This window comes from Globicephala melas, chromosome 2, assembly GCF_963455315.2.
Source record: "Globicephala melas chromosome 2, mGloMel1.2, whole genome shotgun sequence".
Lineage (NCBI taxonomy): Eukaryota > Metazoa > Chordata > Mammalia > Artiodactyla > Delphinidae > Globicephala > Globicephala melas.
The window spans coordinates 19801893-19829548 of NC_083315.2; the positions used below are offsets into that span (position 1 = coordinate 19801893).

At 43.0% G+C, this 27656-nt stretch overlaps 2 protein-coding genes across 8 annotated transcripts in view; one reads left to right on the forward strand and one right to left on the reverse strand.

Moving 5' to 3' along the window:
* On the forward strand, positions 1-26638 carry NUDT5 (nudix hydrolase 5). Of its 6 annotated transcripts, none has more exons than XM_060293286.1 (9): positions 1-189; positions 10539-10619; positions 12582-12649; positions 16481-16530; positions 17797-17904; positions 19328-19423; positions 20027-20128; positions 21578-21770; positions 23885-26638. In XM_060293286.1, the coding sequence occupies exons 2-8, from the start codon at positions 10560-10562 to the stop codon at positions 21748-21750; spliced, it is 657 nt and encodes a 218-aa protein (XP_060149269.1). In that variant the 5' UTR covers positions 1-189; positions 10539-10559; the 3' UTR covers positions 21751-21770; positions 23885-26638. The 6 variants fall into 6 exon arrangements, with proteins under 6 accessions (XP_060149269.1, XP_060149266.1, XP_060149265.1 ...); XM_060293283.1 differs by lacking the exon at positions 1-189 and adding an exon at positions 252-396; XM_060293282.1 differs by lacking the exon at positions 1-189 and adding an exon at positions 252-392.
* SEC61A2 (SEC61 translocon subunit alpha 2) overlaps positions 26592-27656 on the reverse strand; it is a 27642-nt gene continuing 26577 nt past the window's right edge. For both annotated transcript variants that reach the window (XM_030836953.2, XM_030836963.2), the window contains exon 12: positions 26592-27524. In XM_030836953.2, the coding sequence (XP_030692813.1) occupies positions 27338-27524 (187 nt within the window). In that variant the 3' untranslated portion in view covers positions 26592-27337. The remainder of the gene's footprint in view (positions 27525-27656) is intronic.

Sequence of the window (27656 nt, forward strand, 5' to 3'; positions counted from 1 at the left end):
AGGAGGAAGGAGTGAAGAAGGAGCGGAGAGAAAGAATCTTGGGGCGTGCTTTTTTAGGGTACATTCACACGCACACGCAGACGCACACACACAGAGTTCTGTCCACGGGAGAGGAATTCCGAAACTGTTGAGACGAGGATTGTAAATGCAGGGCTCCTCTTCTCGTCTAGCCGCGCACTGCCCCGGAAGGTAATCCTCTGCGGCTAGGTCACCAGCGGGGGTGCTACGGGTGCCGCGAGGGGGCGAGCGCGCACCCTCGCTCATCAACGCGAGGCGCGCCTGCGGCTCCCGCAGTAGCCCAGCATCTCCTGAGACGGCTGCCTTGGACCCGTGCTTTCTCCTTTCCTCCCCCTTCCTAAAGGAGTACCCATCCCTTCGCCCCACGCCTGGGAGTAGGTAACTCGGCGCGGGCCAATCAAGTGCAGAGTCTCTTTGGCGGGGGAGGGAGGGAGCACACCTGGAGCACGCCGGCAGCGGAGCGCGTCTTCCCGGCTGCGAACCCAGCTCGCGTCCCGCGAGGCGCGGAAAGGAGGGCAGGTTCAGAGGCAAACCAGGAACCGGGGTGGAAGAGCTGGGCTACTCGGGGTACAGAAAGTAGGACACATCAGTGAAATGTTAGCGTGAGTGCAGTGGTGGAGGCATCTGCAAAGGGAGGCATGGCCCCGCTTCTCTGGTGGGGGAGGGTTGTGAGAGAGAGGGAACGAGCCCGTCTGTAAGGTCCTGGGGAGTTGGACTTTGGAGGTGAATAGAGGAGGTAGATTTGAGAGAACAGAGGAAAGGAGAGGTGTCGCCTTTGAGCGTCAAGTTTATTTATTCTAGCCTCTCAAAAGTAGCAGCTTGCAAAAACACAGCCAGATCGTGTCCGTACCCATGCCATGCTGGATTCACAAGACTGTAAGGAATGCTAGTCGAATTTGTTATACCATTCTTTTTCCCTCTTCTTCGTCCGTCGCCTATCACCCTATCGTCTGTTTTCCCTACTCCTTTCGTAAGGGCGTATCAGATGGCGGTCAGAAAGTGGAGTAACGAAAAAGTTCGCTTTTATTTATTTCTTTAAATGAATGAAAAGAGAAATGATTAGGTGCTGAGAAACGCCTTTTAAACCTAGCCTTGCTTCGTACAGTTACGTGCCTTGGGCTTGTCCCAGGCACCTTTGCCTAAGGGCGCACATTTCGGATAGCTCCTTAAAATTGCACATTCTTACTGGCTCATCTTAAGTCGTTTTAAATTAGAAAGAGGTGAGAACCCCACCGATTACAAGCCTCTTTAGAAAGGTATTCATTCGTATAATTACAGGATTCTCTGCCCATTAGGCGTTAGAACCCCGCCCCCACACACACCGGGAATATGCGTTGTTTCCTGTTTTGTTTTGCTCAAAAAGTGTTCCTAAGTGGTTTAATTGGGAGCAGAGCTTTTAAACACACATTTTCAAAGCAGAGTATGTTGGGGCAGGGGCGGCGGTAGTGGGTCGGTAGCACTTCTGAGATCCACGATTACGCAATCCTATCTGTTTTGATGGGGGAAAGAAGCAATATTCCATAGATGCTGGGAGAATGGTGCCAGGCTGCCAGATCTAAGAGAGACTTGATACCGGATGGAGTGGTCACTCAAATATTTGTTTTTGATGTGACCTAGAAATAAACAAGTTGCAGCTGAAGGCAATGTTAGCACTGATGGGGTTAATTTGGGTAAGGTATTTTCTGTTGAAGATAGGAATTAATAGATGTATAGGAGAAAGTAGAAACTGGGAACGTAGTCAGTCTGGGAGGAAGCCCAAGAAACTTGCGTGTAGAGGTTGAGGTGAGAATTGCAGTTATTTGTAAAGAAGCAGCTAAGTCTGTAAACTTAAATATAGACACTACAGGGAAGGGATTTGATGCAGATGTCTTTTATTCAGGCTATATATTTTAGAAGTGCTGACATTTTAGTATTACTCACAGCTGATTTTAAGTAACTTGTTACACATTTAACCAGCATCGAATAAATTGATATTACAAACAGACACTCCAGTATTTTGAATGGGTACAGCTAAATTCGCTTTCTTTTTTTTTTTTTTTTTTGCGGTACGCGGGCCTCTCACTGCTGTGGCCTCTCCTGCTGCGGAGCACAGGCTCCGGACACACAGGCTCAGCGGCCATGGCTCACGGGCCCAGCCGCTCCGCGGCACATGGGATCTTCCCGGACCGGGGTATGAACCCGTGTCCCCTGCATCGGCAGGTGGACGGACTCTCAACCACTGCGCCACCATGGAAGCCCCGCTTTCATTATTTATTAGCCACCATGTTTACCTTTTCTTCATTTAGCCATCAACTGTTTATATTAATCAAGTTTCTTCAATGAAACCTTTACAACAGTGGAAATTGTTGCTTTTTCTCGTGAGGGCCGAAAAATATCTGTAACCAAAGTGATAGGGGGGTAATTGAGCAATTCCAAATTAAATAATGAAAAAACATTTCCTTCTCTGAATCCATAATATAATTAATATTTAGATTAGTGTTTCCAACTGCCTGTTGGTTTTCTCCACTTGGGATATCTTACCGACATCTCAAACTCAGTGTTTCCAAGTTTGAACACTGTACCACCCCTTTCTCCCAGTTTTCTTTAATATCATCTCCTTCTTGGAATTAGCTTTGGAAACCCCTTCCCCAGAAACTGTTTTAGGAAAAGTAAAAAAGTCTCATCTGCAAGGAATTAAATCTGCTTGCTCCTGGTCCACCCTCGTCCAAACCTATGTTATCTCTTTCCTGGGCAATTATGAAGAGGTTCTTTACTGGTCTTGTTACTCTGTGGCTGTAACCAGTTAACTTTTCCAAGGGGTAATTACAATCAGTTCACTCTTGCTCAACCAGAACTAAAGGTAATGATTGTAAATCACTTGGTTAATGATCATAAATCACCAAGTATAATTTCAGTAAAATGTCAGTCCCTCCCTGCCCATCCAACCCCTACACCTACAAGAAAAGAAAGCTTTCAGTGGCTTTGCATCATTGACAAAGCAACTGCAGGAAGTTATGTGAGGTTAATTGTCAGCAAAGAAAAGCTCACTTGAAGTTAATCCATTTGATGTGGTTACCAAAATTTTACCATAGATGGTACAAAAGAAGACTGATCAAAATATTATCTTTAAAAAAACTAAAATTTTTGAAGCTTTATGATTTTAACCAAGATTATGAAATATAACAAAACTAATGGTACTTCGTTCATTATAAATCATGAGGCTTTTCTGTGTAATTTTTCTGAAAGACTGTAGAATAGCATTTTAGACATGCCTATTAACAACACAATCGTTATTTTTTGCAAAAATTGATCTCCCACTTAATTTCTTTCAAGTTGCCTTGTTGATTTCTCTATTCAATTATTAAACTGTTCCAACTGCCTGACCTTCATTTGTCAATCAGAAGTTTTGGCTTACGATTTGAGCTCCTACATCTTTGGTTGAGTATAGATGGTGTTTACAATACTCAGCTGTTAGCTGGGAGAGATTAACCAATGTGTGATTTCTCGCTCTGATTTTTGCTTCACTTTGCAAGCTCAGCAAGCTGCAGGGACTCGGGTATCGCAATACGTGAATGATGAGAGCCTGGGCGCAAACCCTACAGCCTGACTTTTGCGGTTCTCAGTTTAACTTCTTGAATCTTACTCCCACTTAACTTTAATCCAGCTGTTGTTCCTAATACTCAAATACACAAGTTTGTGAAAATGTGATCTTTTATCTTCCTCCCTTCAGTGGAGAATTGTAAGTGCTAAATCCAAGAGGAACGTGCCTAGCAGCAGGAGTTTGTGGCCTGCTGGTTAAGGTTGTTGAGTGCTTTGTTTGCCAGCAAATTTGGGGGAAAGGGGCGGGCATCCAGCCGAATCTGTGTAAGCCTTTGGAAATGTGTTTGTTAATATCATCCATTATATGTGGGGTTTGTTTGGTTTTTTTTTTTTTGATTGTTTGTTTTGGAGGGCGTAGGGAGGGAAAAGTTGAGGGCCCCAGGGCTTGCCAAACTCTCCTGTGATTTCTCAACCCTTCCCCCAGTTAGTATCTCTGCTTTTGTTCCTGTGGTTCCTTCTACTCAGAATGCTTGCCCTGCCTTCTTGGTCTCTAAATCATATCTTAGTATCAAACTACCTTTTAATAGTAGCTTTTTAAAAGTCTTTTCTATTTTCCCTGCCTCCCAAGTGGATGTGATTTGTGCCTCATTTAAAACACCCTGGTATTGCATTATCTTTCTAGCAGGCATTTGCCCTTCTGGTTATTTGCATATAAGGTCCCCAGGGCAGGAATAGTGGTCACTTTGCACTTGCTGTATACTTGAACTTTTGAACTGCCCACGCTCACAAAGCTAGTTAGACGCTGCTGCCCGACACTGTACAGGAATTCAAAGAATCCTGTGACATTTTCCTTCACTGGAGTTTTTTGTGCCCTGGAAAAATCACACATCTGACACATCATAGACCTTCTCTGCTCAAACCGAAGTAGGTTAAAACAGATTATGTGAATTAGAACACTCAGCGTTATGTACATGGGGGTTTTGTGGGGTTTTTTACGTATAACATACACCTATTAGCAAAATGTAGATGACCTTAAGTTCTAGCTAACGAAGTGGATAACATTTTTTTTTTTTTTTTTGCGGTACGCGGGCCTCTCACTGTTGTGGCCTCTCCCGTTGCAGAGCACAGGCTCCGGACGCGCAGGCTCAGCGGCCATGGCTCAGGGGCCCAGCCGCTCCGCGGCTTGTGGGATCTTCCTGGACCGGGGCACGAACCCGTGTCCCCTTTATTGGCAGGCGGACTCTCAACCACTGCGCCACCAGGGAAGCCCAAATTAAATTTTACTTTTAAATCTTGAAATAGCATGGGGTTGGCTTAGGAAAGCTGTGTCACAGTGATGTTGGAGACAAGCATGCAGCCGGGCGTGGAGAGCTGTCTGGTCTCTGAAGAGCTGTGCTGGTGACCAGCCCCACACCGCACTATTTAGCTTCTGTTTCTGAAATGGTACTAAGAATAATGTTCTTTTTCTGTTTCAGTAATACTTTTGACGTGCTTGCACAATCCTGAACATTTTGGGAATCGCGTGGTAAAGAATAGACTTCTGAAATCACTCTTTAATCCCATTTTTGTTTTTAACACAGTTCATAGATTGCCAGAGAATACTGTTCCCCCTTGGGGCTGATTGCATTCTAAGTAATTACCCTCGAGAGGCCCAGCCCTGTTAGCCACTTTTTTCTTTCTTTTTTTGTAATTTATGTCTGGAGCTTGTTTTTTGTTTTTCTAGACCTCTAACATTTTAGCTTAAACATTTTAAAATACAGTCTGTTTGAAACAACTGCTTATAAATAGTTTAGCATTTGCCAACTGAGGGTCGATTTTTGATTACTGGGACTGTTTTGTACTTGAGTTTAGCTAATTTAGATGAAGAGGGGTGGATGGGGAACCATCCTTCAGAATAGGGCTTTTTCACCTTTTTAGCCCACTAACAATCCCTTTGAAAATCTGAGGGCAGCTGTAAAGACCCAGCAGATAACATAAATGCCTTAAAGTGTCGTGTAAATCTGAAGGAACTACATGCCCCTTTGCCCCTAAAGATACTCACATGGGGGTCATAGGAGGACCTCTTGTTCTAAATTAGGTGTTACTGACATTTTGTCTCCTGGGAATCCAGATTATGAATCTTTTCGTAGAGGTTATCTTGCTCTGCCTATCTGCTCTTCTGTTGGCACGTATACCTTTAAGGACTGCAGTTCTCTGCTTTTAAGAAGTTTGTGTCAGACAGGGAGATGAGCTCGGTGCTTTGTGTCTACCTAGAGGGGTGGGATAGGGAGAATGGGAGGGAGACGCAAGAGGGAGGAGATATGGGGATATATGTATGTGTATGGCTGATTCACTTCGTTGTAGAGCAGAGGCTAACACACCATTGTAGAGCAATTATACTCCAATAAAGATGTTTAAAAAAAAAAAGGAAGTTTGAGTCGGAATGTCATTTTAAAGGAGGTAGAAATTTTGACTTAATCCGAGTGTTTTGTACCGTTCTAGACAGATTCTATATTGTGCACTAAATGGGGTTGCTTGGTTGCCTGAGAGTTACTTTCTCTTAAATGTCAGAACTAGAAGTGGAGGAAACTTTCCTTCTCTGATGTATATGTTGTTAATAGAAGGGAATGGAAATCTAGAAGATAAAAATCTAGGTGGATAAAGTTCTTTTCTCTGGATGTAGAACACTCAGGTGGAGACGGGTAGCCAGCCGTTTATGTAACTAACCTATGGTTCGTTTTCATCTGGGGCAGCACTCTACTGTGATTGCCTGTAATAATGTAAACTGTTTGTCTGATGTAAACCAATGCCAGTTAAAAGTTTACCTAATAAATTACCGTCTGGGGTACTTTCAGAGGAATAGCTGCCTGTTTCCTTATGCTGTATGCGTATAATTCACATGCTGTCTCTAAGTATGTAAACGTACGTGTACCTTACTACTTTATTACTTTCATGCCTCTGTTCAACTGTCACCGAATTAAAGAGGCCTTTCCTGATCACTCTGTATAGATTAGCACCCTTCTCCCCCCTTCACTCTGCTTCAGTGAGTGTGAAGATGTACAGGCATTTCTTTCTCTCATCCTCATTAAGTGGGTATTTTTATTTCTTTAGCATATAGTCATCTTTCCTCACCTCAGACCTCAAATTTCGCTTCTTTGCCAGAGTAATTCCTGAGTTCGCCCACAAAATAATGTGCGAGCAACAATGTTCATAATGTTTTAATAATACAGCATAAATACGTACTGAGCATCAGACAAAATGCGCACCGAGCGGACAGTAAAATGGTTGCGTGGTTTAGCAACGCAGTGTTGTTGAGTCCAGAGCAGAACTCTGCAAACTGGTCTTCCGGGCTTTGTCAGCCTTTGGACCCAGGGTGACAGTCAATAACCCAACTATCCTACACACTTACCTGTTGGGAATTTTAAGACTGCAATGGTGGTGGTTGTTAATTGAGATGTAATTCACAGACCATAAAGTTCACCTTCATGATTATAAAATTCAGAAGGTTTTGTGTATTCACAAGATGTGCCACCGTCATCACTATTTAGTTCCAGAACATTTTCATCCAAAGGAATGCCGTACCCTAGTCCCTCCCTCCCCCAGTCACTTGGTTATATACCTATGAGTGAAATTATTGGGTCATGTGGGAACTCTGTGGTTAACCTTCTAAGGAACTGTTTTCCAAAGCAGCTACACTGTTTTACATTCCTACCAGCAATATATTAGGGTCCTAGTTTCTTCACATCCTCACCAACACTTGTTATTATCTCTTTTATTATAATCGTCATAGTGGGAGTGAAGTGGTATCTCATTGTGGTGCTGATTTACATTTCCCTGATGGCTAATGACGTTGAGCATATTTTCATGTGCTTATTGGCCATTTGTATACACTTCTTTGGAGAAATGTCTGTTCAGATCCTTTTCCGATTTTAAATTAGGCTATTTGTCTTTTAATTATTGTGTTGTAAGAGTTTTTTACATATTTCACATACAAGTCTTCTATCAGATTTGCAAACTTTTTTCCCATTCTGTGGGTTATCTTTCTACTATCTTGATGGTATCCTTTGAAGCACAAAAGTTTTACACTCTGATGAAATGCAGTTTATCTGTTTTTTCTTTGGTCACTTGAGCTTTAGGTGTCGTATCTAAGAGACAATTGACTAACCCAAGATCATGAAGACTTAAAGTTATGTTTTCTTCACAGAGTTTTATAATTTTCGCTCTTACAATGAGGGCTTTGATCCATTTTGAGTTAATTTTTATAGATGGTATTAGGTAAAGGTTCATTTTTATTCTTATCTATGTGTATATCTAGTCCCAGAACAATTTGTTAAAAAGACTGTTCTTTTCCTCCAAAATTCTCTTGGCCCTCTTGTTGAAAATCAGTTCACTGTACATCTATGGGTTTAATTCTGGACTCTCAATTCTATCCATCTATATGTAGCCTATGCTTGTGCCAGTACCCACACCATCTTGATTACTGTGGCTTTTTTTTTTTTTTTTTCTTTTTTTTTGCGGTACGTGGGCCTCTCACTGTTGTGGCCTCTCCCGTTGCGGAGCACAGGCTCCGGACGCGCAGGCCCAGCAGCCATGGCTCACGGGCCCAGCCACTCTGCGGCTGTGGGATCTTCCCGGACCAGGGCACGAACCCGCGTCCCCTGCATTGGCAGGCAGATTCTCAACCACTGCGCCACCAGGGAAGCCCTACAGTAAGTTTTGAAATCAGAAAGTGTGAATCTTTTAACTTTGTGCCAAGGTAATTTTGAAATTGAGTTTAACTTAATTAGATAAAGACCAGTAGACGAGGAACTCTTCTTCAGAACAAGCCTAAGCAGGCCCCACACCAACCTGATTCTCAGAAACAGGTTGCTCTCTAGACTTAGCCAGCCAGTTGCACTCTTTTCCTTCATTCATTTATGCGTCAGTGATTTTAGGGAGTTTTTATAGTAACATAACTGTGAGCAATGTTGAAAGTTGGATAATGTAAACAAAAATCTAGTGTCTGGGAGATAGTTTTGGAAATCATTTCATCCCAAGTGGGAGACATTAAGGTTTTTAACCAGAGCAGGGATAGTAGGGGTAGGACACTTTCAGAAAGTGTTAGAGGTAGAATTTCGAGGACTTGCGATGGATGGGTTATGGTTGGTAAAGGAGTTTAGGGATCGGAGGTACTTGTATTTCCAGCTTGCGGATGACGTGTGGGACTAGATAGTGATGGCCTGAGTAAAGATACACAGTAGTGTCATCTGGTCTTTCAAGAAGTCCTGCAAGGTTGGAGCAGAGAACAGGATTATGAGAAGGTTTATTTAAGTTTTGTTGGTTGTGTTTTAGGGAAACTTGCTGTTTAATTATCACTTTAGGTCCCAGAAGAAACAGAGCAGACACTTTTCCTTCTAAGATGGTTGGTAAGAGAGTTGTTGTTTGATGGTTTCTATTTTCCCTGGAGCTAAAGTTTGGAGCTGGGGTAGGTTAGGAACTGTGGAACTTCAGGGTAGTGAAGGGTTGGAATAGACACTGAGAAATGTAGATAAAATAGCAAGGAAACAGAAAATAGGAATGAAAAAGACAAGACAGAGGACCGATTCAGGAAGTCCAACAGCTAAGTATTATTTCCTGAAAGAGAGAAGAGAGAAAACAGAGGGGAGGAAATTATCAGTGAAATAGTTGAGGAAGCACAGAATGAAGTTTCCAGATTGAAAGGACCCACTTGAATCCCCTAAAATAACACCAACATCACCGTGAAGATGTAAGTAACTGCAGGTTTCCAGAGAAAGAACACCGGTCACTTGGAAAGGATCTAGAATCAGAGTGACTCCAAATTTCTTAGCAGTAGCCAGTTTGCTTTTTATATATATATGTGTATAAATTTATTTATTTTATTTATTTTTGGCTGCATTGGGTCTTCGTTGCTGCGCGTGGGCTTTCTCTACTTGCGGTGAGCAGGGGCTACTCTTCGCTATCGTGCGCAGGCCTCTCATTGCGGTGGCTTCTCTTGTTGCGGAGCACGGGCTCCAGGCATGCGGGCTTCAGCAGTTGTGGCTCACGGGCTCTAGAGCGCAGGCTCAGTAGTTGTGGCGCACGGGCTTAGTTGCTCCACGGCATGTGGGATCCTCCTGGACCAGGGCTCAAACCCGTGTCCCATGCACTGGCAGGCGGATTCTTAACCACTGCAGCACCACCAGGGAAGCCCCAGTTTGCTTCTTAGAAGCAAGACCCTGAACAGTGTCTCCAAACTGCTGACAGAAAATGATTTTCAGCTCATAATTGTATATGCAGCCAGATTATCAATCAACTTTGAGGGTAGAAAAAAGATGTTCAGACATTCAGGGTACAGAATTGAGGGAATATGCCAGGAGAAAGTAGTAGCCCATGGCACCCGGGATGGGGCCTGCCCTTTCCTAACACATCTTCCTTCTAGTTAACTCATTATGTGCAGTTGTTACGTTGACACGTTAAAACTTTGAATGGGCCACTGAACTGTTCAGTTTTAAATTATTAGAATAGTATATCCATTTAACACACACACACACACACACACACACACACACACACACACACACACACACACACACACACACACACACACACACACACACACACACACAGACAAAGGGGAGGGAGAAGCAGCCAGCCAACAACTCAAAGTTTCGCTGATAAGCGTTGATAAGGGACAGCAGTTGAGGGGCGGGCGTTGGGAATGGTGTACAATCTTTGTACTGTTTCCCCGTGGAAAGCATTTTAAAGGTGGAGTCAGGAGATCTCAGGCTGTGTCTAAGGGCCAGGTCTGTGCATAGCAGGGTGTGGGTCGGTCTCACCGGGACGCTTTCTGTTCTTTCCTGGCGTTTCCGAGGCCTTGCGTTTCCTGTTCCACCTGGGGCAGCTCTCCCAAGTCTTCACGTGAGAAACTCAAGCTTTGATGACACAAGTTTTTCCGCCATTTAAGTACTTTGACCAGTGACCTATGGACAAATGTGTAATTCAGAAAAATTAATGTAGCCTAAACACATCTCATTCTCTTACAGCCTGGGGACTATAAAGTGAAAATGGAGCAACAAGAACCAGCAGATTCTCAAAATACCAAGCAGTCTATTATTTCAGAGGAGGTATACATTGATTTTTACTTCCCTTCTCCTTCGCCATATTAAGCTGAGTTTAAAAGAAATGTATAGACTATTTGCTGTTTCAAATGATTGCTTTTCATTCTTTTTTTTTTTTTTTTTTTTGCGGTACGTGGGCCTCTCACTGTTGTGGCCTCTCCCATTACGGAGCACAGGCTCCGGACGCACAGGCTCAGCGGCCATGGCTCACGGGCCCAGCCGCTCCGCGGCATGTGGGATCCTCCCGGACCGGGTCACGAACCCGTGTCCCCTGCATCAGCAGGCGGACTCTCAACCACTGCGCCTCCAGGGAAGCCCCTGTTTTTCATTCTTTAAGACAGGTTTTAAACACTGTTCCCGCTCCCTTTTTAGGACTTGGGCATTTTGCTCTTGTGTGGGAGCAGTGGTGTATCATTCTTAATTATATGTATTAGCGAAATTGAGGCTGTTTTTAAAGTGAGTTTTGACTGTTGATTTTTAAAATTCTCAATTTTTATTTTTTTCATTTATTTTTTATTGGAGTAGAGTTGATTTACAGTGTTGTGTTAATTTCTGCTTACAGCAAAGCGACTCAGTAATACACATATATACATTCTCTTTTATGTTCTCTTCCAGTATGGTTTATCCCAGGACATTGAATATAGTTACCTGTGCTATACAGTAGGACCTTATTGTTTCAATTTTTATTAAAAGTTTCTCTGGGTAGAAGAATAAATCATGTGAGTTTTAGGGCTTAGACATTTCATCCCTAGGTATCACATCTTGGTTAGATATTTGTGGTCTCAATATGTGTGTTTAAGAAGAATAAAAACCTAAGTTGTTAGTTGTGGTCTAAATTCCAGAACTAATGTATGTCTTGTGTGTTATCCAGTTTACCTTTTAAAAAGTCTCTTCCTACAGGAACCATTGTAGTGGATAAACTTTAAATCCTTCATCTTTGGAACTCTGAGCTTGACACCTTTCTGGAATTCTTTTTTTTTTTTTAATTTTATTTATTTATTTATGGCTGTGTTGGGTCTTCGTTTCTGTGTGAGGGCTTTCTCTAGTTGCGGCAAGCAGGGACCACTCTTCATCGTGGTGCGCGGGCCTCTCACTATCGCGGCCTCTCTTGTTGCGGAGCACAGGCTCCAGACGCGCAGGCTCAGTAATTGTGGCTCACGGCCTAGTTGCTCCGCGGCATGTGGGATCTTCCCAGACCAGGGCTCGAACCCGTGTCCCCTGCACTGTCAGGCAGATTCTCAACCACTGCGCCACCAGGGAAGCCCTGGAATTCTTTTTGATTTAAAAATCTTTCTGTGTTATCTGTGAACAGATGTGCTGATAACTATTAGGTTGCTGCTGGCGACAAGTGACAGATAGAATGGTAAGAAAAAAGCCACTTACTGCCTTATGTACACAGTGCACCTTTGTGCTCAGTCAGTATAGTCTGTAGGTAAGTTAGTCCTGGTAACCTAACCTTGGCATCCAGGCAAAATGATGCTGGGTGCCCCTCAGACTGGGTGGTAAACCCATGTGTCATTATGGGAAATGTAGTCATTGGCCGTGGTATCCCTGTATTCAGCTTTGCTGTGTAGTCATTGACAGTCAGATGCCACTGAGTTTTCACATCCTAAACACACACACGTGACTGGCACCCAGATCAGAGGAGAGACGGTTAGGAGCATCCCAAGAAACCCCTCCCTCCCTCCCTCATGCTCCCTTCTAGGTACCCCCGTCCTCCCCTCTCCCAAGAATTTGTCAACTCTCATTTCTTTTCACCTCTTCAGTCCTACCTCCAAAACTCCACAGGACAGCAGGCCCACCATCAGAAAAACAACTTTCAATTCTTTAGACACAAAGAAAACTTGGACACAAATTTTGGGGAGGGAAGCGTGATCATTGAGAGCCACAAAAAGTTTGAAAGGAAAAATAACTAAATAAAAAACAGCTCAGCTTGAAAGTTTCCCAACTTACTATCTGATCTTTTAGTTAATTTCAGAAGGAAAATGGGTCAAGCTTGAAAGAACAACTTACAGAGATCCTACTGGTAAAACAAGGTAAAGTATTTTTTTCTTCTTTTTGTAAAATGCTGAGGATTTGGGTTCTCAGGGTCTCTATTTAGTGTTTAGCATAAACTTCGATATTTTCCTCACTGTAATCTCTGTCTTAAGTAAAGAATCTAGTTAAGCTGTTTTAACACCATTCTCCCAAGTAGATGAGGGTGAACCTAAAACTTTTGGGCCAAGCCTAATTTAGGCTAATAAAGCAGCAGAATAATTAACAGTACAGGTGACTTCCTTCTATTAAACCAGTTTTTGTCTCTGAATTAGAATTTAGGAGAAATTGCTACTGGGTTTGAGGTAAAACTTACAGGCTTACACCTTGCTCATGGAAATGAAAATTGGGGGGGAAAAGTTTTGTAAAGCATTTCACACTGTGTACCAGTCGCCATAAAGACATATGTGGGTGAGGGCCGGGAGGGAGTTCCTGGGGCCTGGCACCCGCGGTGTCTGAGACTATGCTGAGAAAACTATTTGGGATCAGATTTATGCATGAAAAACGTTCATCATAAATTTAAAAGACAAATAAATTGAAATTCACCTCAACATCTTAAAAATAGAGAAATAATTGTTACAGTGTATTCATTTGTCAGAATCTAAGCAGCCGTCTCCACAGCAGATCATGAAGACAACCCAGCAGTGTCAGAAAAGTTAATAAGCTGGTAACAAAATAGGATATTGGATATATGGTTTTTAAACCCTGCCAAATAATATGTAAGAAAAGGCTAGAAGGAAAACTAGCAAAATATTAATGGCAGCTATGTGACTAGCCTTTTTCTTCTATTTTCCAACTTTTCTGTTTAGTAATTCTGTATATTATAAATAACAGAAAAAATGTGCTAAACGTTTACTTATGAAATACAAAAAAGGAGTAAAACAGAATGAGAAGATAGGAAAATGTAACTAAATTTAGTATCCAGGTTATATGATATAAATTCATTAACATAAAAACTCTATTTGCTAAGTGATCAAATGAAAATAAAGTTTCTTCGTAAGGAAATAAATACATCTATCGTCAGTGTGAAAGTACATGGACTTGCCAGTGATTTAAACCACTTTTGACTATATCTACTAAAGTAGCAAAAAACAGTAATAAGGTTCAATGTTGGAGAGCCATGGGGAACATTAAGATATTCATAGCACTGGTAAACCCAAAGTAAGAAAGCGAAATTTATTAATTCCTCAATTAATAAACAGGAAGGTCCTACTTTCTTACATTATGTAGCTGAAGTGACAGCTTTTAAAATCTAAGAAAGCTTACTTTGGGTAAACCCAAAGTAAGAAAGCTAACTGGTTTAACACACACTACGCCCCGTCCACAGAGTGGGAGGGGGTACCTGTTACGTGCAGTGAGCTGGGTGTGGTGAGGCCCGAGACTTGGGGAACACGACAGGTGCACACATACTTACACTTGTGAAAACGTAGCCGAGCTTAGAGCCTAACCTACCATGACACAGCTTGGTTCTCCTTCCTGTAGAGTTAAGTTTATAACACAAAATAGAGCCCTTAACACTAGTTAGTGTGAAGAGTACGTGTTGGTTGGGGCCCATGTGGCTGTGCACCTGCCCCTGTCCTCTCTTCCTTCCAGCACTTCTTCATCAGGGATGTGCCTCGGAATCACTTGGGGATTTGTTTCCAAATACTCAGGATTCGGTCTCACCTCCGGAGAGTCTGCTTCAGTAGTCGGGAGTGGCCTCAGGTCTCCCAGACTCCACACTGTGTGGCCTGTTTACAGCACGGTCTTCCGCATCCGTCCATACGTAGGGCTGCCCTGCAGCCTCCGGAGAGCGCCTGTGTGAAACATTAACATTGCATACCCGAATGTCAAGCTTTGAAGAATGAATCTCAGTACTTTACAGTACTATTGCATGTACAGAACAGTTAAGTTGCAGCTAGAAAATCCTTTGTTCCATTGTCTCGTTCATGGAAGAGGGTATGGAATTGATTTGGGGAGAGTAAAGATGTGCCGGCTGTGTGCCCCTGTATTGACATTCAGGAGAGAACTGAGCTCCCCCTCTGTCACCCTGCCTACCTCTTGGAGTTGGTTGACTAGAGGGAAGAAAGTAAAACAGGCTTTCCTTATAACAAAGACTAAAAACGGAGTAACTCAACGAGAATCAGAATTCTAAAGCTACAAGAGGCTTTTAAGACAACAATCAGATGGACGTCTCTCCTCTCTGAGTCCCTCTGAGATGACTGGAGCTCTCGGGGGGCGCTCTCGTTCTACTGTTTCTTATAAATACGTACCTATTTTATGGCTCCATACTGCTTATTTAATTCAGCGTAACCACTATAATGATGCTCCTCTCTTTGCTTCCTTTATTCCTAGTGTGTTGGGGATGGGACCTTCAGTGCTTTTCCCAGCACTGTCTTCTTCAGTCTTTAGGACTCTAACCCTAGGAGGCAGCAGAGAGAACTGGGCCAGAAGGTGTTTCGTCACTTGCGAGTTACTGACTGATCAGAATGGCTTGTTGGTTGGCTTCTTGCTACTAACAGGAATGTGGGCAGCTGTGAGTCGTCCTGGTAGTCTGGTTGATTTTCACAGGTTCATTTTTGACATATTTGCACTTCAGAATTTGGGTGCAATACTAAAAGATCTACAGTTTACCGAAAGGTTTTTTTTTTTTTTAACCAGATTAAATTCTGACACTTTTTAATAGAAGTGTGGCAAGGTCCAAGCCTCCAGGACAACCAGATAAAAAGTACGAGGTTTCCTCCGAGGAGCACCTCTTACCCTCAATCTTACTGTAGGGAGACAGATGTCAGATATGGGTGCTTTGCTTTCTTTCTCCGGAGCCATCCAGATGTCTTCCTTTTTTTTTTTTTTTGCGGTACGCGGGCCTCTCACTGTTGTGGCCTCTCCCGTTGCGGAGCGCAGGCTCAGCAGCCATGGCTCACGGGCGCAGCCGCTCCGCGGCATGTGGGATCCTCCCGGACCGGGGCACGAACCCGTGTGCCCTGCATCGGCAGGCGGACTCTCAACCACTGCGCCACCAGGGAAGCCCTGTCTTCCTTCTTTTAAACCAAAATTGTTTGCTTCTTTACTCCCATCTCTAACCGCTGCTTTTTTTCTGTTGAAGGGCTAAGAGTGAGGAGGAAATTCCCTCATGCGCCCTTCCCCCTTTAAACAACACGGTTGTTCCAGTAACTGGATTGTCAGCACCGGGTTCCCTGAAACAAATAGCTAGTCAGGAATAAAGCTGTGCGGGGGGACCAGGAGCCGCTCACCCCACTTGTTCTTTTAGGGACCATTTTCCCTTTAGACAGGATCTCACGCATGCAGAGTACTTACCTAAATTTATTAATTCCTCAATTAATAAACAGGAAGGTCCTACTTTCTTACATTGTGTAGCTGAGGTGACAGCTTTTAAAATCTAAACTATAAATAAACGTCTCAATGGTTTACATTATGCAGGATATCATTTGGAATTTGCACAGGGGCTGGATTTGCACTGACTGCTTAATCACCTTTAAAGCTGTGATCGCCCGCTGTGCTGCTCACGCAAATTTATGATCCAAACAGAAGTGTTTTGAGTAAATGATTTGAAAGCTGATTTGAAAGGCAGCTCAAGTGATGAGCAGGCCCTCTGTTTAGATGTAGAGAGTTAGATGTGGGAGGCAGTGGTTTTCTCTGATAATTTTTGGAGGCTGTGGGAAAGCACAGTTGGCTCTTTTTTTGATACAGATCTTTATTGCGTGGTGTTCCTGGCTGCTATCTTTAGCACATTTGCATGCTTTGCATCTGTAAGGTGCTGGTTATACACCCAAAACCTAAGAAGTCTCCTCTTGAGCACTAATGCTTTTGTTTTTTCTTGTCTGCCTGAACAGAACTTGGGAAACTGTGAAACGGACAACGAGGAAAGGCCAGTCGGCTGATGGTATGAGTGCAAACCTGTTAGAACTCTCCCGAAAGGAAGTCCCACACAGGACTAGGAGACTGGGGGTAGGAGGGTTTTTTACTGTAACCAAGACCTCAGAGCAGGGTTATCTTCAAGTATGATCTTTTATCTTTAACTCTGGTGTTCTATTTTGCAACACTGTAACTAAATCAAGCTTTCTTTATCAATAACTTCCGGTTCCTGTTACCTAAGCTCAGAACAGTGTTTTTGAGGGGAAGATGTCATCATACTTAAGGCCAAACTTAAGTCAGTGTAATTTGAAGCCACATACTGTATCTAGATGTGTTATGACTTCTAGAAATCTTTTGCGTTCTGGTCAGAGGATCTGGGTGAGAGCCTTTCGTTTGGAAAACTTATTTGGCATGACTTGGCGCTTTCTGACTGCTTGCTTTTATAAGTTGATGAGGAAACGACTTAGGAAAAGACTGTTCATTCAGTTCACTTTCCCTTCCAGCCTGGATGCTTTGCCTGCAAAGATCCCAGAAAAAGTCCTGAAAACCACCTCTGGTCTAGGGGAAGTTGGGCAATAAGTCTTCCTTGTTTTTCCCTTTTTTCCATTTTGTTCTGTGTTCTGTTTTTCCTGGAAGTGGAGCAGCTGCCGCAGCTGCTGTGTTTTCCTACTGGGAAAGCGAGACGAGCCGATGGTCCCCCTGGGCAGTTGTGTTTTCCAGAATCCAGTGGTTTTTGGTTTTGGTTTGGTTTGAAGCCCAAGTAAACTTGGGAGAAAGGGTCTTTTATCCTAAAACAATGAAGTTCAGTCTAGTTAGCATATACGACAAACGTTGGAACTTATTTGATTTATTGCTTAAAGGAAATCGAAGAGCACAGAGATCAATGTAACTTCGGCAGCGGCCTGGCTGCAGCAGGGCGAGAAATGATGTCTGTAGCGGTTTGTGTAGACCAAAATTTGTCCTGGACCCTGGGCTAAATGTTTACTTCTAGTTTCAATTTTATTTTAAAGAAATTGTGGCAATAAAAACAAGCTTTTTATAAAAAGAAAAATTAAATAATACGGAAGTGTGATTATTTTTTCCTTGCTTTTTTTTAATGAGAATAACTTCCAAAGTTAACTGCCAGTATTGTAGCTTAAATTAACTTCCTATTGCTAATGGCAGATACAAGACAGATTTCAGCTGCAGCATTTCTTAAAATGTGGGCTTTTATCAATAGTTAGATTGCTGTAAACAAATTCCTGGCGTTCCTGACCTTTCATTGGGGTTTCCTGGTTTTATTTCCTGCTGGCAGGTGTGGCGGTCATCCCCGTGCTGCAAAGAACCCTTCACTATGAATGCATCATTCTGGTGAAGCAGTTCCGACCCCCGATGGGGGGCTACTGCCTAGAATTCCCTGCCGGTGAGTAACTGAACACTGGGGAATAGAATGGCCCCTCAGGGACTGTTGGACTGGGCCAGGGCAGAGCCTGAGAACGGCAGAGCTTAGACATTGAACACCTTTTCATCTGTCCATGCGGTTTTAAGTAAAACAAAACCACTTCTGCAGTGAGGCACCTCCAGGCCACACTCCAGTGATCCTGTAATCCGTAGCGGTATCACAGCTCACCTTTCCAGGCCACCTGCCCTCCTCTTTGCAGCGTTCTTTCTAGCCTCTTTTGAGTCATTGGCTTTTCCTAATTTGTCAAGGTATTTCGTTTTCTATCACTAATGATCTGCCTCTGGCAAATTTACAGTAATAACTAGGCCTGGCTCTTAACTCCAGAAACTGTGAATGGGGAAGAACCATGATCCTCCTGTATGTATACAGGCCAAGGAAATCATCTTAATTTCAACTAGAATATTTTTTCAGTTGTACAGGAAGTATCTAGAATGCAGTGCATCCTTATAGCACTTAATTGGCTTGTTCCCATCTGAAGAGGTTAGATCTCAGTTATCATTAGTGGTTAAAGTTCTGTATTTTCAAAGTCCATCCCATAGTAACACATAAGTAACAGCTTTATTTTCTTTCTCACTTCCTTGCCATTTCACTGAAGAAATTAATAACTTTAAAACTAATTGAGGGCTTCCCTGGTGGTCCAGTGGTTAAGACTCTGAGCTTCCACTGCAGGGGGCACAGGTTCAATCCCTGGTCGGGAAACTAAGATCCCACATGCCGCTTGATGTGGCCCAAAAAAACAACAGAAAAGTAATTGAATAGCCCATGTTTCACTTTTTCTTTGCATCCTGTAAATTCCTTTCAGGAGAAAGGATCTGCGATGCTGCTGGCCTCCTCCCACTCGGCCCGTTTACTCCCTCCTCACAATGAACTAGTGTTACCCACAGTCCCCTCCCCCCTGCTTCCCTCCTTTCCGATCTTCTCCCTCCCAGGTGACGTTTATCCTAGCATTGCATTCCAGAGCCCTCCATATGACCTTGAGGGAGGAAGGCAAGATGGGAAACACTGTCCCCAACTCGCATGTGAGGAAACAAAAAAAAGCACAGGCTTCCTGTGCTGTAGTCACATGACTAGTCTAAAACCGGGGCCAGCTGGCCACCACCAAGCCACTTACCCGCCCAGGAGATCCGTGCTGTACAACAAGCTTGATGGTGAGATGCTCACAAAAACATCTAGGTCTAAACACGAGGAACAGAACCTACTAAATCTGCCCAGGGGTGTTCTTTTGTCTTTAATTTTTCTATGAAAGATCAAAACCGGAATCAGTTTTATCTGCACGCCCACTTCTCCCAAACCTCTTGCTTGATTGTTCACACGTAGCTCGGCAACTTGTGTGTTAGAAGAAGGGGGCTCCCTGTCCCACCTCTCACATGACTGGGACTTGCAGGTCTCATCGATGACAACGAAAGCCCAGAAGCAGCTGCTCTTCGGGAGCTCGAGGAAGAAACTGGCTACAAGGGCGACGTTGCTGAATGTTCCCCAGGTTCGTGCTGCTTCCCATGCGTGTGCTTGGGGACAAACTCTTGAAAATTAGCCAAGCAGTTGATTGTTCTGGATGTGAAAGGGACGATTCTTTGGGTGTTCTTTATGGTCAGGGATTTATTTATTAGCTAATTCACTGAAGAGAAATCCTTGATGAGGGTTGGTCACCTGAGAGTGAACCTCCCTGCCCCATGAGAGCACGGCTGAGCAAAAAGGGCTGAAGTTGGAGAAGAATTATGAGATTAGGGTGGGTGCCTTTCGGGGTTCCCACATTCTAAGCTTTATTTCGTACTCATCTCGTCCGTATGCCGCGCTCCTCACTAGAAGACTTTCTTGATGTGGTGAAAGGATATTACCGCATCTAACCCCTCAGATTTACCAAAATTTCCTCAGGAACTCTGGGGAAAATATGAGTACTAACTACACATGTGTTCTGCAGACCTACAGCGTATATACTAAGGGAATAGGAGAAACCAGTTCCCCTGCATAACTTATACATAAACTATGAGTTACAAGCCCACTCTTCCTCCAAAGACATTTAAGTGATGAAACGAATGACACCTGACTAGTGTCTGGAAAGGTGATCTGCTGCTTCTCTCCCCAGCTGTCTGTATGGATCCAGGTTTGTCAAACTGTACCACACATATGGTAACCGTAACTATCAATGGAGACGATGCTGAAAACGTAAGGCCTAAGCCAAAGCCAGGTAAGCATGTGTTGGCTCCGTTTACAGTGGTTGCGTTGTATTAAATTTCTTTTAACTTGCTGCTAGTTTGATTTTTGTTAATAGAATAATGGTCTTTCAGAGATGCTTCATTGGTACTCTTGGCTATTTTCCTAATCTTATGTATTTCAGCATTTTTCTCTTAGCACTTCATTGATTTTTGTGCTTGCTTTATATAAAATGTGCAGTTACAAATTTCCATACCTTCTATATGGAGTTTATTCCCGCTTAGTAATAAGGACTACAGGCCTTAAATCATAAACAGTGAAAATCTTCGAAATCACTCTGATTTCTGTCTCCATCAATATTGTAAGAATGGCAGAGGTGCTACAGCACAGCACCGTATTAACTGTTTTTGTTGAGTTCCATATTTAGTGAAGCTTTGGGGAAATTCTTTGCTCCACATTTCTTAGCAAGTTTGGATTCAGAGGCTTTAATGCCTCTGCCGGTTCCATGTGCTCCCGCAGCCCCACTAAAAGGTGGTGGTGACACAGACACCACCGTAAATCATGTGTTGGAGTGGAGGTCTTCCATTTCCCGTCCCTTTTAGTTGTTCCCAGTGTTCAGTTTCCCACTGCAGCTAATTTTAAATGCCCAGTTTTCAAACTAGCGAATATAACATGCTGATGAAGAGTTTGGCAGTTCCTCAGAGAGTTAAACATGGAATTAGCAGGTGACCCAGCAATTCCACTCCTAGGTAAATACCCAGAAGAACTGAAAGCAGGGCCTCAAACAGATACGCCAATGTTCATTCAGCATCATTCACAATACCCAAAAGGTGCAACAACCCAAGTGTCCATTAACAGATGGATAAACAAAATGTGGCCTACTCTTACAATGGAATATTATTCAGCCGTAAAGCAACGAGGCATGCTGATACATGAAGCTTGAAAACATCTTGCTCAGTGAAATTAAGCCAGACACAGGAGGGCAGATGTTGTGTGATTCCACAAATGTGAGATACCTAAAATCGCTACATTCATAGAGACAGAAGGTAGAATAGAGGTCACCGAGGATAGGGAATTCTTGTTCAGCGGGTACCACCTTTCTGTTTTGGATGATGAAAAAGTTCTGGAGATGCGTAGTGCTGATGATTGCACAACAATGTGACTGTATTTAATGCCACTGAATTTGTACCTTCAAAAATGGTTGAATTGGTAAATTTTATGTTATGTATATTTTAACAAAGTTTAAAAATACATATATGCATATCACAGAATATGCTTTAAACTTGGCCATTAAAACATTTGATTTGGAGAACAATAACTTTGTACTGTTGGAATTGTTTTACCACGTGTATAAATTAAATTAGTAGAGACCCAGGTTTCTGTTAAACTCTTATAGCCTTTTTGATAACGTCTTGCACAAAAGCCTTGCAGCGTTTGACCATTCCGGGCCTTGCTGAGATGTCCCGCTTCTGTTTGTTTTCAGGAGATGGAGGTATGTGTCCCGCTCGGGGGCTGGCCTTGAGTGCCGTGTGGTGCAGCGGGAGCGGCCATGGCATTGTGAGTTGCTCAGTTGGGCTCGCCTGGTGTCCGGCTTTATTTTCACTTGCACTTTGTTTGTTTAGAATTTGTGGAAGTGATTTCCTTACCAAAGAATGACCTGCTGAAGAGAATTGATGGTAAGCATTCTTGATTACCCCACTTGCTCTGTTTTCCCCATCCCCACCAACAGGGTACTAAATATAATTCTATTTCTTCCTCATTAAACTCAAATGCCTAGAAACTGTTATATAAGACTGCAGTTGACCTACACAATAAGTTTCCTTTCCAGGTGGCACAGAGTTTGAAAATAAGAGCAAAACATTCCACGTCAAGTGAAAGCTTTCATTAGGGGCTTTTTTAATTCTACAGAACAGTCAAGATATAGGCCTGCTGATTAGCCAAAACTATTCTATACCTTCAATCTTTAACCCCTGCCATGCAAAGGTATAGTAAATAATCTCTTAACTGATCCTCAAATATGCCAGTATGTTGGACGGTTCTTTGTGTGGGGTCTAAGTTAAAGATTTTAACAAATATTTAGGCATCTAATATATACGCAGTGTGATAAGCTGATATAATGAACTAACTAGCAGCGTGCCCCTTAGTAAACTACTTGTCATGTAGTTACATGTGGTTCCCAGTCAGCCCGTCTCATAGGACTTTGTAAAAATTAGTAAGGTTCCATGGACCGATGTCCTCCAGTAACCCTACACAAGGAGATACTGCAAAAGACGTGGCAGGGCCTTCGGGGGCTCCTCTGCCAGCTGGGTTCGTCTCCAGTCACTCATGACAAAGAAGTGGGTGATCTCCTAATTTGAATACTATTAAGTTTTTATTTCAAAAATTAACTTGAAGCATTGTTTGACCTGAAGCTTTGGGAGCAGTCTCTTCCTTCCTCCCGTGAGTACCAGTGGCGTACAGTTTTATTTCTGACGTCTGTGTTTGAAAAGTCAAGGGGATCTTTCAAAACCTGCTGGTTTGAAAAGTCAAGGGGATCTTTCAAAACCTGCCCAGACAGCCTCCATCCCTACGTTACCTTTTTATAGACCAGACCTAAGGTAGAAACCACCTTAGGATCCCAGGGTCAGAGTTAGAAGTGCTCGTCGTGAGGAGATGCAGTGATTTGAGGTGTCTACTCGGGGAGAGCCATGGCCACCCGTCACAGCACAACTCTGAGGCCAACAGGCCTGGCTGGATTGAGGCTCAGTCAACCGTGTGTTAGTTACAGCTGAGAACAGGCTCCTAGCTCTTCTCATTAAACGGGAACAGTAGGACAGCCCCTACCTCTGAGGAGGCAGGAGTAAAATTAAATGGGATAATGGTGACACACAAATGCTTGAAGGTTATGTGCTATTGTTTTTATTTGTTGTATTAGAAAAATGTCCTTTTAAAAAAAATTCCTTCCTTCTCCTTTCCAGTAACTTCCCTTCCAGCCTTAAAAGAGGGGGGAAAATAGGGAGGTAGAAGGATCTATATATATAGGAAGAGGGAGGGGCAAAGAAACAGTGTTCCTGGCTTTACTAGCATCACGATATAGTAATCTAATTATTTATTCCACATGTACCATTTGAGGAGTAGGAAGGCACGTGGAGTTCAGTTTTCTATGAAGAATAGCTTTTAGCACTCGCCCAGCACCTGCTGGCACAGATGAGCAGGACAGAACTCTGTCTTTGAGGGTCAAACCGACTCTGAGCTTGTTCCTAAACAAGTGGCTGGGAAACAAGGGGCAGATTGGAAATCTGGGGGCCTCCACCTGAGTAAAACAGAAGTTCTCATGAAAGGCCCTTGTGGTCAGATTCAGAGACCTCATCCAGTCCATCCGAGCACACAGCTGAACTTGCACATTGGAACCTGTGTGTCCCTGACAGTGGAGAGGATGGATGAATCATCACTGTGTAGTTCAGCGCAACAAAGCCCTGTAGTGAGCAATCTATGAAGTAACAGTTGCATCTATAAACTTAAAGCTTTGCTGTTTAATACACAGAATCATCACCTGGTATATGTGCTCTTCTGTCTTTAACTTTTTCTTGTTCTTATCTCATGCTGGAAACATAGTCCTGCTTTTACATCCTGTATTCTTCTGCTAGAGTAAGATCCTTGAAGGCAGGAAACGTCTTGTTCATCACTATACCACCAGCATCTAGCACAGGAACTGGCACATAGTAGCCACTCAGTAAACACTGATTGGCTGATAAGGGGTATTATCCGTTATCAACTTCATTATCTGACTTGTATTCTTCACCTCCTCTAGATCTGGTAGCTAATGAACATCTGACAGTGGACGCCAGAGTCTATTCCTACGCTCTGGCGCTGAAACATGCAAACACGAAGCCGCTTGAAGAGCCCTTCCTGAAGTTTTAAGGCCAAAGGACAGTCGCCTTGTTTCTGTAACCAGGACACAGGCCTCCTTCATTAAGACTTTGTATTCAGCTTAGTTTCAATGGAGATTTGAAATTAGTTTTTTCATAAAATAAAAGCACAGAATGCATGTGGTAGTATGGAATTGTAATTACAGGTAGATTATAGACTTCATTTAAATGCTAGACTCCACAGCTAACATTAAAGAACAACAACATAAATGCAGGTAATGTTTAATCCAGCTTTTAAAAAAGAAAGCTCAGCTGTTAACTTTTCTACTCTAATCCAGGAGATACGGTATTTTCATAGGAAAATAGCCCTGAATTCCAATTAGGTCAACGCTTCCCAACCCCACTGAAAAATATGTAGTGAGGTATGCAAACAACCGTTTACGGCATTAGAGTTTTTTTAACAGACAGACCTATATAGGGACTTTCTTGGCCTCTCCTAATTATCTGCTATATGGAATTAATCTGCATAGCACAGGATATAAAAGAGAATAACATTCGTAATAAGCAAATGTTTCCAGTTGGCTAGTGTCCTTATAGCCATCTAACTACTGGAGGGTGACCAGCTCTTATGTAATGAAAAACGGTCGGTTCATTCACGTACCAAGGTTCAGAGGCTAATGAAAATACAGGGCCCTTCCCTCAAGCACGTGTATATACTTCAGAATCTCTTTTCCTATCCATACCTCAAAAAGTACTTGAAGTTTCTAAAAACCAAGCCCACAGCAATACGATTTACATGGTTTGGGGCACTGTCTTGGTGTTAAACCGTGAGTATAGCCAGCACAGTTAGCAAGGACCAGAAACCCAATACAAGCTTCTTTAAAGGAAAATATGGATTGTTCCGGCTCATGCCATGCCCAAACTTCCCCTGCCCCCAATCCTCAAGGTCCACCGGTGTCACCGGCCATTTTCTTACCTCTTGAGCTTGGCTGTTGTGTGGACTTCTGTAGCCTCAGGGGCTCCAGGATTACTGCCTCTTTGGTGTAGAGGTCTCTGGATGGTTCTCATTGGCTACCCCTAAGTCATGTTTCCAGCCCTGGACCAGGGGTTAGCCAGGCCCCTCAGAGCCAGATAAGATCAGGGGACTAATGCCAAAAAGGCTGCAGTACAGTCTGCTTGTCTGCAGGTTCACTGACTTACCTAGAGATATTTTTATGAGCAAAAATAGATCTTTATATTGTACTTCCTAAAAAGAATGGAAAGAATCATGCAACTAGAGAACTGTATAAATGAAGTCTACTCTCCCTGTGAATACTATGAAAATTTAGCCCCAACTAGTTGCTCTAATAGTAGCCTTCCCCTGTGCCTCTTAAATCCTTATTTTTAATCATGGGCATCATGATTCTCCAGGGACTGTAATCCTCTTCCCTGAGCACCCAAGGCCCTCGTTACTGCTCTTCATCAAGAGACGCCAAAGCATACAAAGAATGCACAGGCTCAAGCACACAGAACTAGTCTCCAAACAGCCTCCAACTCTTGCAAAACCACTCCCCATGCCAACTGATAAAGCTACACAAACGCTGATGGAGGACAGAGATTTGTAACCCCTGCCTGTCCTTTCTGCCTTCTTCTTTTCCTGAGTGCAGTTCAGAAGTGACACCTAAATCCTAGAACATCGCCTAATGCAGTTTATGTTCTCTGCAAATATCAAAGGCTATGCTTTGGAAATTCGGTCAGTTTGAGAACTGGCAGTCTGGATGCTTTCACTGGCTGGCCCTGTTAGTGTATCAGTATTTAAACGTTGAAGGTTTATTAGTACTTTTTTGAAGGTTTATTATTAAAAGCTGTATGTCCACCTTCTTTGGGGAAAAAGAGCTGTAACACTGGGTTGTATTTCCATGGTAACAGTGGTCTGAGGCCCTCAGGAGATGCTCTCCAGTGGACATGGCGACTCTCCTGCCTGCCTGTATTTCCTCTGCCTTCCTCCTGAAGTTAGTTGGCTTTGTGATCCTAAGCTAAATAAGATACACGTCCTGCACTAAGAAAGTAAACAACGATAGAAAACCATATGAATGAGAAGGACTTCTTTGAAAAATTAAGTTTGATCTTTTGGGCAATAAAGCACATACCTTGAAAAATGAATTAGGGAATTCCCTGGCGGTCTAGTGGTTAGGACTCTGTGCTTTCACTACGAAGGATTCCTGGTCGGGGAGCTAAGATCCCATAAGCCATGCAGCACAGCACCCCCCCCCCCAAAAAAAGAGTCATTTATAAAGAACTGTGCTATAGCAAATGGAGGCTGGGATATTGTGACCATTTTTTTTTCTGGTCTTTCCAAATGTTAGTCACAAAACTGAGCACCCTTTTGTTGGCCACTCACTGTCCCTCAATATTTTTAGGATTAAACTAATACATTTGCAATAGATATCTCAGGATGAATTCTGTATGAATATAATGAACCTATATAATCTTAGAAATCATTTAATACTAGATTTTATTTTTCCAACACAACCAAAAGTTTTATTAAATAAAATTTTATTGTCTACTGTTTACACTCATGTTGCTGCTATAAAGTACAACAACATATACAGATTCCTAGCATGAATTACTCATTGTTCACCCCCACTGAACTACAGACATTGCTTGAGAATTAGATCTTTGCTTTAGGGATTAAAAAAAAAAAAACTGGGGCATAGTATCTTGAAGAGTATTCTCAAGTGACGTGTTGGAATTCCAAGGCATAGCCGATACAGTAAAACAGCACCAACTGTGCTGTCCCTGGGAGGAAAGGGGAATGGAAAACAGGCAGAGTAATTATAAGCAGTTGTTTCTGGTGACAGATTTGACTCTGAAAGCTTGATTCTGCTCATCTGGGCTAAGTGGCTGCTTTGAGGAGGAACAAATAAAATGGGGGAGGGTGGGAATGTGGATACTATGAGTTAAAAAAGTATAAAAAGTAATTATATCTAAAATATAGATTAGATATAAATGATCCAGAACTCATTAAATAAGCTCAAAAATACTGGAAAGTGGCAATTTGAACTGCATTTATTTTTAAACAAATGGGGGGAATACTGAGTGTCCTGAATGTTGTGTGCAAAACTGATCCATGTCACCATCTCACCGTCACAACCAAACATGGCAAGGCAGGTACATTGGTTTCCAGCATCACAGGCAACACTGCATGTAGGTTTTTTAATGAATAATGTAAACTTTAATGTTAAGGCAGCTGGTACTAATGCTGCACACAGGCTTAGCTCCGTGCCCATTTCAGGAATGAGACGGTCAACACTTGAAAACAAACTGTGAGAGAAGAAAAGGGGAGCCAGCATTATCTGACAAAAACAATGAGTCAAAATATTTTCCCTTTCACACACACAAAAATACTGGAACATTTAGAAAAACAAAGCACCCATCCCGCCAACTTCAGCCTGTTCCTTAACAAATATTTCAAAATACTGATAAATAATGGTGACTGCAAGCAGAATTCCAGTGCCCGAGCCAATGGCCCCGAGGAAGTCGGCCAACACCGACAGGGCGCCGATGCACAAGCCCCCAAACGCAGCCGCCGTGGGGATGTACCTGGAAGACAAAACCCCGAGTCAGGCAGGGGAGGCCCACAGGAAGGGGCAGCAGGAAGCAGCAGTAACAGGCAGAAGAAAATTGAACTAACGCGCCAGGGAACTGTCCGCAGTACTGACGATTCGTCCAGGG

Coding starts and splice junctions, on each gene's coding strand:
- NUDT5 (XM_060293286.1), top strand. CDS start 10,560: ATGGAGCAACAAGAACCAGCAGATTCTCAAAATACCAAGCAGTCTATT. Junction 12,650..16,480: donor GATCCTACTGGTAAAACAAG/GTAAAGTATTTT, acceptor CTGCCTGAACAG/AACTTGGGAAACTGTGAAAC. Junction 19,424..20,026: donor CGTTGCTGAATGTTCCCCAG/GTTCGTGCTGCT, acceptor TTCTCTCCCCAG/CTGTCTGTATGGATCCAGGT.